We start from the raw sequence: 14,351 nt of genomic DNA, 5'->3' as shown, positions 1-14,351 counted from the left end.
AAGATTTCTTATTAAACTGCACGGCCCTGTACCTAAGAGAACTGATGCAGTTTTAAAGGCAAAGGGTGATCACTCCAAATATTGCTTTGATTTAGATTTTTACTGATTCCTCCTCCTTCTAGTATTTTTGATAACTAGAAACTTTTCATTTCAATATTTTTGAAAGCATCTTTGCTTTACAGAAGTTTTTACACGTGCCTCGGACTTTTGCACGGCTCCGTATATTTAAGGAAAAAAGTAAATAAGTTTTGCAAAAGGAGACGAAAAAACAGTGAGGTGATGGTCATTGGTTCACTGTCCATTCAGAAACCTGATGGCAAGTTCCAGAAACGTTGAGGTGTCCTTGATGGTAGCAATGAGAAGAGGGCATGGTCTGGGTGATGGGGGTCCTTAATGATGGATGCCTCCTTTTTGAGGGCATCCTAGATTCTGGAAAGGATAGCTCCCATGATCTCTGCCTCTCATAAAACTATATACGACTATCAGATCTCTCTCCTCCCTCCCGCCAGAGAATGAATGCAGAAAAGATTTAGGAGCATCTCCTTGGAGCGACGGAGGATGAGAGGTGACCTGATAGAGGTGTATAAGATGATGAGAGGCATTGATCGTGTGGATAGTCAGAGGCTTTTTCCTGGGGCTGAAATGGCTAGCACGAGAGGGCACAGGTTGAAGGTGCTTGTTAGCACGTACAGAGGAGATGTCAGGGGTAAGTTTTTTACGCAGCAAATGGTGAGTGTGTGGAATGGGCTGCCGGCAATGGTGGAGCCTGATACGATAGGGTCTTTTCACTCCTGGACAGGTACATGGAGCTCAGAAAATAGAGGGCTATGGGTAACCCAGGTAATTTCTAAGGTGAGGACAGCTTTGTGGGCCGAAGGGCCTGTATTGTGCTGCAGGTTTTCTATGTTTCTATGACTAAGGGGCTTGCGCTAGAGGAAGAGGTTGGCCAGGATAGGCCTTAACTCCTTGCAAAGCACGAGAATGAGGGGTGACCTCATGGAAAAGTTATGAGTGGAACAGATAAAGCTGTTTTAGAGATTAAAAATCTAACCCATCATTCCTCGTCACATAGCCTTCCATTTTCCTTTCATCCAAGAGTTTCTTAAATTTGCCTCTCCCACCACCCTTGGCAATGTTCCATGTCCTCACTACTCTCTGTGTAAAATACCTACCTCTGACACCCCCCTATCCTTCCCTTGGATCACCCTCATAATGATCTGTTTCCACCCCGGGGATAGATAGATAGATAGATACTTTATTCATCCCCATGGGGAAATTCAACTTTTTTCCAATGTCCCATACACTTGTTGTAGCAAAACTAATTACATACAATACTTAACTCAGTAAAAAATATGATATGCATCTAAATCACTATCTCAAAAAGCATTAATAATAGCTTTTAAAAAGTTCTTAAGTCCTGGCGGTAGAATTGTAAAGCCTAATGGCATTGGGGAGTATTGACCTCTTCATCCTGTCTGAGGAGCATTGCATCGATAGTAACCTGTCGCTGAAACTGCTTCTCTGTCTCTGGATGGTGCTATGTAGAGGATGTTCAGAGTTTTCCATAATTGACCGTAGCCTACTCAGCGCCCTTCGCTCAGCTACCGATGTTAAACTCTCCAGTACTTTGCCCACGACAGAGCCCGCCTTCCTTACCAGCTTATTAAGACGTGAGGCATCCCTCTTCTTAATGCTTCCTCCCCAACACGCCACCACAAAGAAGAGGGCGCTCTCCACAACTGACCTATAGAACATCTTCAGCATCTCACTACAGACATTGAATGACGCCAACCTTCTAAGGAAGTACAGTCGACTCTGTGTCTTCCTGCACAAGGCATCTGTGTTGGCAGTCTCTGACTCTCCGGTGTATCTATGCCTCTTATCATCTTGTACCCGGCTATCAAAAGTCACACCTCCAAGGAGAAAAGCCCCAGCCTGCACCTCTCTAATCCTGGCAAGTCTCCTCTGCACTCTCTTCCACATCTTTCCCCAAAACAAGGTGACCGGAAACAAACACAACCTGCTCCGGTTTCCTCCCATGTTCTGGTTAATTGCCCTGAGGGGTAGACTCTGGGGAGAACAAACTGGGATTATTGTCAAACCTGATAGGACGTAGAAAATCTACAGCACATTACAGGCCCTTTGGCCCACAATGTGCCTACCAGGTAACCTACTCTAGATGGTTGCTAAGGACTCTTGGCCTGAGACACAGCAGGACTGTATGGATTTCTGGTGAATGGCCTGAAACATTAACGATATTTCTCTGTCAGACTTGAGTTCAATGTGACACCAAAGCTTCTGCAGATTGACACATACTGAACTCAGCAGGTCGGGCAGCATCTATGGAGGGAAATAAACAGAAGACGTTTCGGCCGAGACCCTCCACCAGAGCTTAATGTCACGGTGAGGCACAGGTACAGTGAAAAAGACACAGGAGTTTCTGCAGATGCTGGAAATCTTGAGAAACCCACACAAAATGCTACAGGAACTTAGCAGGTCGGGCGCGCAAACAGGGTCTCGGCTGCTCAGCTGACCTGCTGATTTCCCCGGTATTTTTTTTGGGGGGGGGGGGCACAATGAAAAATTTGGATCACAGACAAAACACGGAACATATAAATTATACCAGACTGCGAACGAGACAAAAGATTGTCAAAACAAGACATTAGTACCAGAAAATAAACACAGTGAGGGACAACTCCGTCTGCGTTTCACAGGCACTTTCTGCCTGAGATCTTATTTAGCCGCTTGTGAGATCTCACCGTGCGCAGAGATCTCCTCACGCCGGAGCCGTGACTCTGACATATACTGAAGGAGGGGGGAAGAAACTGTGCAAAACAAGGTATTAACCAGCACAGAGAGCTGGTTTAAATGGCTTCGAAGAGATTAAATAGCTCATTAAATATTATTTTGTAGTTTATTGAACTGTGCAAAACAAGGTATTAACCAGCACAGAGAGCTGGTTTAAATGGCTTCGAGGAGATTAAGTAGCTGATTAAATATTATTTTGTAGTTTATTACAGACCCTGCAGCGATTTCCTCATGTTGAAACAGTGACTGGACTGTTGGCAGTAAGGCGATTTGGGATGTTTAAAATACGCCAAAGGAAAACAAGGCGTTTTGTAACTCGGGGTTATCCGGAGGCATCTCTCTCTCTCTCTCTCTCTGTCCCTCTCCCTGTGTGTGTAGGTTTCTCCCCCTCTCTCTCTCCCTATCTCTCTCTTTCTCTACCTCACTCACTCCCTATCTCTCTCTTTCTCTACCTCACTCCCTCCCTATCTCTCTCTTTCTCTACCTCACTCCCTCCCTATCTCTCTCGCTTACCCTTCTCTCTCCGCGTCTCCCTCCCTTTCCCTCTTCCCCCCCCCTCTCTCTCTGCCTCCCGTCAATACGAACAGGACCTGTTGCTCGTCTCGGGTTAAAGTCTGGTACTGAGTTTTCCACAGTCGGCTGGCTAAAACAACTTTCAAGAGGACAGTCAGCAGATTAAAGACTGTTCCAATTCTCACATTTAAATTTAGATTATCTTCGACTCGCATCCTGACGAGACTATTCTGAGAAACAAGCGCGATGATGATTCGCAATCACGGGCAGAGCGGTACTTTAGGAAACAGTTGTTGTCTTACTTGTAACTCCTGGCGTTCACAGGGATACCGTGCTTTGATTGTTTTTCCGAGGTTGTTCAGAGCGAGTTCGCTGTTTTCCTTCTCGGGAGAGTCTGTGAGGGGTCTGGGGTTGCACCGAGTTATAGACAGGCGGAAGTGGGTGGGAATGAACCAACTTCAGCCTCGGTGGTTTAAGGACAGTCAGAGAAGGGCAGGGAATAGAAGAGTTTAGCTGGGAGCATTAGGAGTTTATAAAAGTCAGGGGCAACTTTCCAGAAAAAAAAGTTCACCTAAAGTATCTTTAAAGAGACGTAGTAAATACTTTTTAAAGAACAAAAACTCATGAAAAGCGGAAAACATTACAAAAATGTATACAAAGAATTTAAATATTTGGGTATATGTTCAGAACAAGCAAGATGTTTAATGAGAAGATTTAGGGAGGTTCAAGTTTTGAGGAATTGTTTATTTTCGTGCAAACGGGCTCGGAATCCTGTGGGGAGCGGATTTTATTCTCGGGTCCCGTCCGAATCGTTAATCTCTGGAATTTGGCGGGTATTTAATATGCGAATGGAAAATAGATTAGATTCATCTACCCGCCAATAAATTCACCCTAGCTTATTTAAATATAAAAATCTACCATTTTATCCTAAATCATCCATTAAATTATGTCAACACACGAAGTACAAACAACGGGGAATACTAATTAACCGCTAGGAGACGTCGTTTGTTTTCTTTCTTCCTGCTCTGTTTTACTTTTTCGCTTTCCTTTGACCCACTTTCCTTCCCCGAGGAACGGAGGAATCTCCCTCTTGTATAATTCAACACTAACTACAATCCGTTTCCCCCTTCCATTCCCTCCTCTCATTCCATCTGCTATTACTTTCTTCCTGTTAAATTCCTTAGCTATATTCCTCCCCCTTCTCTAATTCTCCTTCCCCCCCTCAAATCCCCTATTCCCCTTTCAAAATTTATCATTCTTTCCCTCAACTGCAGAGAGTTGTAAACTCGGCCTACTCCGTCATGGGCACCAGCCTCCCGAGTATCCAGGACACTTTCAGAAGACGAGGCCTCAAAAAGGCATCCATCATCCCAGGACTCTCATTGCTACCATCAGGAAGGAGGCACAGGAGCCTGAAGGCACACACTCAACAATTCAGGAACAGCTTCTTCCCCTCCGACATCAGATTTCTGAATGGACAATAAACCCGAAGTTCAAAGTAAATTTTATTATCAAAGTACATACGTATGTGTCACCACAGACTACCGTGAGATCCATCTTCCCGTCAGCAAATCTATAGGTTAGTAACTATAACAGGATCAGTGAAAGATCAACCAGAGTGCGGAAGACAACAAACTGTGCAAATGCAAATATAAATAAATGGCAATAAATAACAAGAAGGTGAGAGAACGAGATCTTAGTGAGATCATTGGTCGTGGGAACATCTCAAAGGATGGGCAAGTGAGTGTAGATATCCCCTTTTGTTCAAGAGACTGATGGTTGAGGGGTAGTAACTGTTCCTGACCCTGGTGATGTCCATGAACACTACCTTATCATTTTTCTTTTCCTTTTGCACTACTTACTTTTCTTTTTTTAAAAGATATACTTATTGTAATTTTAGTTTTATTGTTATAAACTCCAAGATACTGCTTCCATCAAAGACGATATTCATGATATTAAACCTTATTCTGATCCATTTCTTAATTCTTCTCCCATCCTACGTTCTCCCATTTCCCAACTGTATTTGCCGACGTTTCGGTCCTGATGCAGGGTTTCGACCTCAAACATCAGTAATTCCTTCCCTCCCACAGAGGCTGCTCGACCCACTGGGTTCCTCCAGCAGGTTATTGCTTCAGATTCCAGCACCTGTAGTATCTCGGCTCTTCTAATTGCAGCTGTCTTTCCTAATTACCATTCTCCTCCCATTGCCTAATTGCTGCCTTGCCATGTCCTGTGACCGTTCTGCCCGTCACATCTCTGATGGTTCTCCGCGCTATCTCCGACTTGTTGGGTAGTGGCGCCACCTGCTGCTTCCACGGTGCAACTCAACGGCGATTTCCCGTGGCACATGCGCAGTAATACAGACGCAGTCTACGTTTTGGAATCCCTTCAGGAAAGGAAGGGGAAAACGCCAGAATAATCTCGCCAAAATCTCCTAATAATTTTTTTTATATACAGACGATGTAGTTCAAAGCACTTTCAATGAGATAAAACTAATGGTGCAGAGGCGATACTACAGAGGGCATCTGCGCATGCGCGATTATTGTTAACCTCCTGATTTATAGCTTGACGCATGCGTAGTTAACCACGGGGCTTGCAGTCAGGGTCACGTGGGAGCTCAATAACACGCATGCGCAGAGTTAATCACCGGGGAAGGGGCGTTTCTTCACGGCCGGGACGCAATCAGGGTCACGTGGCGCCCTACATCTGGCGCATGCGCATACAGGGGTTCATTCGGACGGCGGCGGTCGGGCCGGGTCTCTGCCGCGTGTGGTATTTTTAAAATTTAAAACATTCGCACGATGATCATTCCGGTGCGGTGTTTCACTTGCGGCAAAGTTGTCGGCAACAAGTGGGAGGCCTATCTGGGCCTGCTACAGGCTGAATATACTGAGGGGTGAGTATAGTAGGTGCGGGTGTGGGCCCCGAGGCCCGAAGCGCCGGCTCCAGGGAACGGCTGCGGGCTGGGTGTAAACCAGGGGCTGTAGTTCTCCAGCACCCAGTGCAGTGCAGGGCAGGGCAGAGCAGGAGACACTTATTATATCAAAAAATAGTGATAATGTGCTCTCAGCGCGACTGCATAAACTAAAACCAGGCTGATGAATCTAGGAGCAAGTGGCTGGAACTAGTTGGGCTAAGTACTACTGACACTGCCTGTTGTTGACGAAATGTTTTCATCTTTGCTGCCAATTTCTACCTCGCTTTCACTGTCACTTGGTCAATATTTGCCTCCTTCCAGGCAGCTTCATTGAAGGTGAAAATAAGACTTTGTTGATCAATAATCGAGTCTGCGTATCTTGAAGGTGGAGATATTTTTGTACCACACGAAGAAGAATTAATTTTAGATTGCTATCATTGTGATCTGAAAAGTAGATAGATTGTGAGGGACTATTTGGCAGTGTATATCCCCATTTAAGTGGAAACCCACGTGGATAACATAAACTCCTTGCATATGGTGCCTGAATTGAACTGCAGAATGCGCTGAGCTGTTCGAAGATCATCCTAACTGCTATACTACTCAGCTTGTCATTGGCATAATCATAGAAAAGTACAGCACAGGTCCTTCAGCCCGCCTACTCTGTGCCGAACCACTTAAACTCCCTTCTCATCGACCTGCACCCAGATCTTAGCCCTCTGTGACCTTGCCATCCATGTACCCATCCAAACTTCTTGTAAACATTGAAATTGAAATCGCACCCACCACTTGTGCTGGCAGCTCATTCCACACACTCACCACTCTGAGTGGAGTTTTCCCCCTCATGTTCCCCTTAAACATTTCACCTTTTGCCCTTAACCCCTGACATCTAGTTGTAGTCTTTCATAACCTCAGTGGTAAAAGCACACTTGTATTTAACCTGTTTATATCTGTCATAATTTTGTACACCTCTATCAAATCTCCCCTCTATCTTCTACATTCTAGGGAATAAAGTTCTAATCTATTCAATTTTGCCTTAAACTCAGGTCCTCCAGGCCCAGCACCATTCTTGTAAATTTTCTCTGTACTCTTTCAATCTTGTTTACTTCTTTTGTGTAGTTAGGTGACCAGAACTGTACACAGAACTTCAAAATTTGGCCTCACCAACATGTTGTACAACTTTAGCATAACCTCCCAACTCCTGAACTCAATACTTTGATCTATGAAGGTCAATGTGCCAAATACTCTTTATGAGCCTACCTACCTGTGACCCACTTGCAAGGAATTTTGGATCTATTTTACCAGATTGTTCTGCCAAACTCCTTTTTGCCCAACTGTTCGCTGTGTAAATCCTAACCTGGTTTGTCCTCCCAAAGTGCAGCATCTCACTTTGTCAGCATTAGATAGATAGATAGATACTTTATTCATCCCCAAGGGGAAATTCAATGTTCCTCCAGTATGATATCACATAAACACAAGACAGACCAAGACTAACTGACCAAAAAAACCACATAATTATAACATACAGTTACAACAGTGCAAAGCAATACCATAATTTGATAAGAGCAGACCATGGGCACGGTAAAAAAAAAGTCTCAAAGTCCCAGATAGCCCATCATCTCACGCAGATGGCAGAAGGAAGAAACCTCCAACGTGGCAAAACTTCCCGATGCAGCCTCTGGAAGCACATTAAGTTCCATCTGCCATTTTCCCAGTTGGTTGAGATCCCGCTGTAAGCCGTGATGGTCTTCCTTGCTGTCTGTGACACCCCCAATCTTGATATCATCTGCAAATTTGCTTATCGAGCTAACCACATTATCATCCAGATTACAGTGGACCCAGCAGAGATTCCTGCAGCAAACCACAGGTCACAGGCCTCCAATCAGAGAGGCAACTATCTACTTCCATCCTCTGGCTTTTCCTGCAAAGTCAATGTCTAATCCAATTTACTACCTGTACCTCATCTTGAATGCCAAACGACTGAGCCGCCTTGACCCCTCCCATGCAGGACCTTGTCAAGGACTTTGCTAATGTCCATGTAGACAACATCCACTTTTCTGGTAACTTCCTTGAAAAACTAAGACTGGTTATACATGACTTTTGCACAAAGCTGGTAAGGAAGGCGGGCTCTGTCGTGGGCAAAGTACTAGAGGGTTTAACATCGGTAGCTGAGCGAAGGGCGCTGAGTAGGCTACGGTCAATTATGGATAATTCTGAACATCCTCTACATAGCACCATCCAGAGACAGAGAAGCAGTTTCAGCGACAGGTTACTATCGATGCAATGCTCCTCAGACAGGATGAAGAGGTCAATACTCCCCAATGCCATTAGGCTTTACAATTCTACCGCCAGGACTTAAGAACTTTTTAAAAGCTATTATTAATGCTTTTTGAGATAGTGATTTAGATGCATATCATATTTTTTACTGAGTTAAGTATTGTATGTAATTAGTTTTGCTACAACAAGTGTATGGGACATTGGGAAAAAAAGTTGAATTTCCCCATGGGGATGAATAAAGTATCTATCTATCTATCTATCTATCTAACTATCCCTAATCAGTACCTGTCTGTCCAAATAATCATTTAAACGGTCCCTTAGAACACCTTCCAGTAACTTTCCCACTACTGATGTCAGGCTCACTGGCCTATAATTTCCTGGTTTATTCTCTGAGTCTTACAGCAGAATAACATTGGCTATCTGCTAATCCATCAATACCTCACCTGTGGCTAAGGATGATTTAAATACCTCTGCTAGGGCCCCGGTAATTTCTGCACTTGCTTCCCACAGGGTCTGAGGGAACACTTGTCAGACCCTGGGGATTTGTCCACCCTGATTTGCCTCAAGACAGCAAACACCACCAGCTCTGAAATCTGTACAGAGCCCATGACTTCACTCAGTCCATCTCCTGAATAAATACAGATGCAAAAAAATCCATTTAAGATCTCCACCCCCCCCCCCCCCTTGCTAATCTTCCAGAGGACCAACTTTGTCCCTTGCTATCCTTTTGTTGTTAACGTATCTCCTTCACCTTGTCTGCTAGAGCAACCTCATGTCTTTTAGGCCTCTTGATTTTTTTTCTCCTTAAGTGTTTACGTACATTTCTCATACTCCAGGTACCTCATCTGTTCCTGCCTGCTATGAACCTCTTTTTTTCAAACCCTCTATCTCTGGAAAATCAAGGTTCCCTAAACCTCTTATCTGTGCTTTTTATTATGACAGGCACATACACTTTGTACTCTCAGAATTTCACTTCTGAAGGGCCTGCCACTTACCAAGTACACCTTTATCAGAAAATAGCCTGTCCCAATCCACACCTGCCAGATCCTTTCTGAAACCATCAAAATTGGCCGCCTCCAATTTAGAATTTCAGCCTGCGGACCAGACTTGCCTTTTTCTATATTTACTTTGAAACTAATGGTATTATGATCATTAGATGCAGTGTTTCCCTGCACAAACTTGTGTCACCTGCCCTGTCTCATTCCCTAATAGATCAAGTATTGCACACTTCTATGTACTGATAAAGAAAACTTTCCTGAACACATCTAGTCCTTTTACAGTACGGGAGTCCCAGTCTATTAATATGTGGAAAGTTAAAATCACCTACTGTCACAACCTTGTGTTTTATTGAACAGTCTGCGATCTCTACAAATTTGTTCCTCTAAATCATGCAGACTGTTGGGTGTTCTATGATATAGCCCCATTAACGTGGTCGTACCTTTCCTATTCCACAGTTCTACCCGGAAAGCCTCACTCGATGAGTTCTTCTGTTTGTCCTGACTGAGCACTGCTGTGACATTTTCTCTGACTTGTAACACCACCCCTCTTCCTTTAACCTCCACTGCTCTATCATGTCTAAGTCAGTGGAACCCTGGAATATTGAGCTGCCAGTCCTGACCCTCCTCCAACCAAATCTACAATGTCATAATTCCATGTGTTGATCCATGTCCTGGAGCTCATCTGTCTTTCCTATAATACACTTTGTATTGAGATATACACAACTCAAAACATTAGTCCCACCACGCTTAACCTTTTGATTCTTGACTTTGTCTGAGGCCTTAACATCTGTGTCCACAACCTCTCCACGATGTTCCAGCACTCTGGTTCCCATCCCCCTGCAACTGTAGTTTAAACCCCATCGTGCAGTACTAGCAAACCTTCCCACTAGGATATTAGTCCCCCTTTAGTTTAGATGCAACTTGTCTCTTCTGTACAGGTCCCTGAAAGAAAGCACAATGACCCAAAAATCTGAAGCCCTCCCTCCAACACCAACTCCTTAAGTTGTATGATCTTCCTGTTTCAGGCCTCACTAGCATGTGGCACGGGTGGCAATCCTGATATCACAACCCTGGAGGTCCTGTCTTTTAACTTGGCATCTAACTCCCTGAACCCACTTTGCAGAACCTCATCCCGCTTCTTATCCATGTCATTGTTGCCTATTTGGACCATGGCTCACCTCTGGCCACAGAGCCAGACTCGGTGTCAGTGACCTGACCACTGTGACTTTCCTCTGTTCGGTCATCCCTACACAACAGTATCCAAAGTGGTATTTTGTTGTTGAGGGGATAGTCACAGGGGTACTGTGCACTGACAGTTTAACCCCTTTCAACTTCCTGACTGTCACAGTTTCCTACATCCTGTATCTTGGGTGTAGCTACCTCTAAAATGTTCTGTCTTTCACCCCTTCAGCCTCCCGAATGAAGGTTCATCCAGTTCCAGCTCCAACTCCTAAACCTGGATTGTTAGAAGCTGCAGCTGGATGCACTTCTTGCAGGTGAAATCATAAGGGTCATTGGCAGACTCCCTGCCTTTCCACATTCTGCAAGAGAAGCATTCAGCTATCCTGCCTGGCAACCCTGCTGCTCTAACTGTAATTATAAAGAAGGAGATAGTAAATAACTGTAGAAAGAATAATTTACCTTCGGCTTTTCACCTTCTCTCACTCAAGCCTTTGCTCGCTGAAGCCTGGAAGAACTAAAGCCCTGCCTTATTTTAATTTGCCGTTGTTACTGAATTCCAGTCTCTGACAGCTGTTCAAATGCTGAAACTCCAGCAAAGCACTGCTTTTTAATGCACGCTTGTCAACCTGTGTAAGTCGCTCCTTGCTCCCCATCTCTGACTGGTCGTTGTTCAAACACTGTCAAATTTATTCTGATAGTACCACTTTCCACACCAGTGCTTCTGGTATTGCTACTTGTTTTTTCTGAGTGTCGGGTAGCCGGCAAATTTTCTAATTTGCTCGTGGCTGCTTGTTTTTCTTTTCCCTTTTTCATCCCAATATGAGCTTGGCCTTCTGGGTTTAAAATTGAGTTTCAGATAAATCTTTATTTTGCATTTGCTGAGTTATTTGCTATCTATCATAGTATAACAGAAACAGGCCCTTAGGCCTGTCTAGTCTGTGTTAACCTGTCTGTGGTCCCTGGACCATATCCTACTATACTCTTGCCATCCATGGACTGGAGTTCTTCTTAAGATGTTGCTATTAAACCTGCATCAACCACATCTACTGGCAGCTCATTCCACATTTACACCAAGCTCCCCCTCAGGTTCTCAAATATTTTACCTTTCACCCTTAGCCATGACCTCTAGTCTCATCTAATCTCAGTGGAAAAAGCCTGTTGCTCATAATTTTGTATACTTATATCAAATCTTCTCTCATTCTCCTTCACTCCAGGAAATAGACAATAGGTGCAGAAGTAGACCATTCGGCCCCTCGAGCCTGCACCGCCATTTTGAGATCATGGCTGATCATCTACTATCAATACCCGGTTCCTGCTTTGTCCCAATATCCCTTGATTCCCCTAGCCATAAGATACCTATCTAGCTCCTTCTTGAAAGCATCCAGAGAATTGGCCTCCACTGCCTTCCGAGGCAGTGCATTCCACACCCCCACAACTCTCTGGGAGAAGAAGTTTTTCCTTAACTCTGTCCTAAATGACCTACCCCTTATTCTCAAATCATGCCCTCTGGTACTGGACTCTCCCAGCATCTGGAACATATTTCCTGCCTCTATCTTGTCCAATCCCTTAATAATCTTATATGCTGCAATCAGATCCCCTCTCAATCTACTTAATTCCAGCGTGTACAAGCCCAGTCTCTCTAACCTCTCTGCGTAAGACAGTCCTGACATCCCAGGAATTAACCTTGTGAATCTACGCTGTACTTCTTCTACAGCCAAGATGTCCTTCCTTAACCCTGGAGACCAAAACTGTACACAATACTCCAGGTGTGGTCTCACCAGGGCTCTGTACAAATGCAAGAGGATTTCCTTGCTCTTGTACTCAATTCCCTTTGTAATAAAGGCCAACATTCCATTAGCCTTCTTCACTGCCTGCTGCACTTGCTCATTCACCTTCAGTGACTGATGAACAAGGACTCCTAGATCTCTTTGTATTTCTCCCTTACCTAACTTTACACCGTTCAAATAATAATCTGCCTTCCTGTTCTTACTCCCAAAGTGGATAACCTCACACTTACTCACATTAATCGTCATCTGCCAAGTATCTGCCCACTCACCCAGCCTATCTAAGACACCCTGAATACTCCTAACATCCTCATCACGTTACACTGCCACCTAGCTTAGTATCATCAGCAAACTTGCTGATGTTATTCTCAATGCCTTCATCTAAATCGTTGATGTAAATCGTAAACAGCTGTGGTCCCAATACCGAGCCCTGTGGCACCCCACTAGTCACCACCTGCCATTCCACTGCTACCCTTTGCTTTCTATCTGCCACCAGTTTTCTGTCCATGTCAATGTCTTCCCCCCAATGCCATGAGCTTTGATTTTACCCACCAATCTCCTATGTGGGACCTTATCAAATGCCTTCTGAAAAGCATTCTGAAAATAAAGTCCTAACCTATTCAATCTTCTATCACTGAAGTCCTGGTAACATCCTTGTAAAATGTCTCTGTACTCTTTCAATGTTATTGATACCTTTCCTGTAGATAGGTGACCAGAGGTACTCCAAATTTGGGCTCACCAAAGTCATGTCTTTGTGATAACACCCCAACTCCAGTGTTCATTACTCTAATTTATGAAGGCCACTCTGCCAAGAGTTCTCTCTCTGACCTTACAAAGACCATAAGATAAAGGAACAGTATTAGGACATTTGGCCCATTGAGTCTGCAGTCCTACCCTGGAGTTTCCTCCCAAAGTGCAACACCTCACTCTTGACTGCATTAAATTTCTTCTGCCACATTTCCAGCTGGTGCAGATCCCACTGCAAGCTTTGATGGCCTTAGTCATTGTCCACTGCACCCCAGTTTGGGTGTCATCTGCAAATTTGCTGATCCAGTTTACTACAGTATAATCCAGATCATTAATGTGGATATCAAAAGCAATGGATTAAGCTATTTATTTGCCTTTTAGGCGTTCTAGTGGGTAGAACATTTTGGATTCCTCCTACTTTCCCTTCTCTACCTGAGAGACTAGGACTATAATTGTTGGGAATGTCTTAAATTGATTCCACTTTAAGGAACAATCAGGCTGGATTGTGTGGGTCTGCGCCCCGTTGGGAGGCTGTAATGTCAGTCCGCAAGGCATGTCGATCAGGGTCTGGACCTGTGATTTTTTTTTTTGCTCACTATTTTGAATGTGATGTTTTGCACCTTGACCCCAAGGTTGTGTTATCTATGTATGGCTGAATGATAATTGAACTTGGAGAATTTGCTTTGAATCTGTTGTTCATGGTGTCTTGTTTCCAGTGATGCTTTGGATGCATTGGGCCTGAAGCGATATTGCTGCAGACGGATGCTCCTCTCCCATGTTGACCTGATTGAGAAACTCCTGAACTATGCACCTTTGGAGAAGTGATTGTGGATCACAATAATGGCAAAGTATTAATCCAACCTCACTGGAGTTGATGGCACGAATCTCTCTGGAGATCTAAAGACTGACTTGTATTTAATCTTATCGTTTCAGAAGACATTTTGCATTTGTGTATCCTGAATAAAATGGATTTAATTTGAGTATTTGAATGACCATAAATTTATTGGACCTTTGTTCTTTATTCCTGTGTTTCATTGAAGGGATGGAGTCAATTTCACCTGAAACACTGGACAAATGCAGCCGTGGTTGCTCGGAAACAGAATCAGGTTTAATATCACTGGCATGTGT

The 14,351-nt window shown here is 44.1% G+C and overlaps 2 protein-coding genes across 2 annotated transcripts in view; one reads left to right on the top strand and one right to left on the bottom strand.

Annotated features, from left to right (window-relative positions):
• The window catches only part of LOC140719188 (tetraspanin-4-like), a 67,295-nt gene extending 63,518 nt beyond the window's left edge, over positions 1-3,777 (bottom strand). Inside the window, exon 1 of the mRNA XM_073033625.1 lies at positions 3,624-3,777. The gene's annotated coding sequence lies outside the window, so the exon portion shown is untranslated. The remainder of the gene's footprint in view (positions 1-3,623) is intronic.
• A 2,233-nt stretch (positions 3,778-6,010) lies between these two features.
• Positions 6,011-14,203, top strand: polr2l (RNA polymerase II, I and III subunit L). Its single transcript, XM_073033370.1, has 2 exons — positions 6,011-6,217; positions 13,940-14,203. The coding sequence occupies exons 1-2, from the start codon at positions 6,123-6,125 to the stop codon at positions 14,046-14,048; spliced, it is 204 nt and encodes a 67-aa protein (XP_072889471.1). The 5' UTR covers positions 6,011-6,122; the 3' UTR covers positions 14,049-14,203.
• Positions 14,204-14,351: the final 148 nt, after the last annotated feature.

The sequence above is a fragment of the Hemitrygon akajei genome, chromosome 31 (assembly GCF_048418815.1).
Source record: "Hemitrygon akajei chromosome 31, sHemAka1.3, whole genome shotgun sequence".
In the NCBI taxonomy this organism is placed as follows: domain Eukaryota; kingdom Metazoa; phylum Chordata; class Chondrichthyes; order Myliobatiformes; family Dasyatidae; genus Hemitrygon; species Hemitrygon akajei.
Note: the sequence above shows the minus strand (reverse complement) of the source record. Positions and strands in the feature narration are given on the sequence as shown.

Coding starts and splice junctions, on each gene's coding strand:
- polr2l (XM_073033370.1), top strand. CDS start 6,123: ATGATCATTCCGGTGCGGTGTTTCACTTGCGGCAAAGTTGTCGGCAAC. Junction 6,218..13,939: donor CAGGCTGAATATACTGAGGG/GTGAGTATAGTA, acceptor TCTTGTTTCCAG/TGATGCTTTGGATGCATTGG.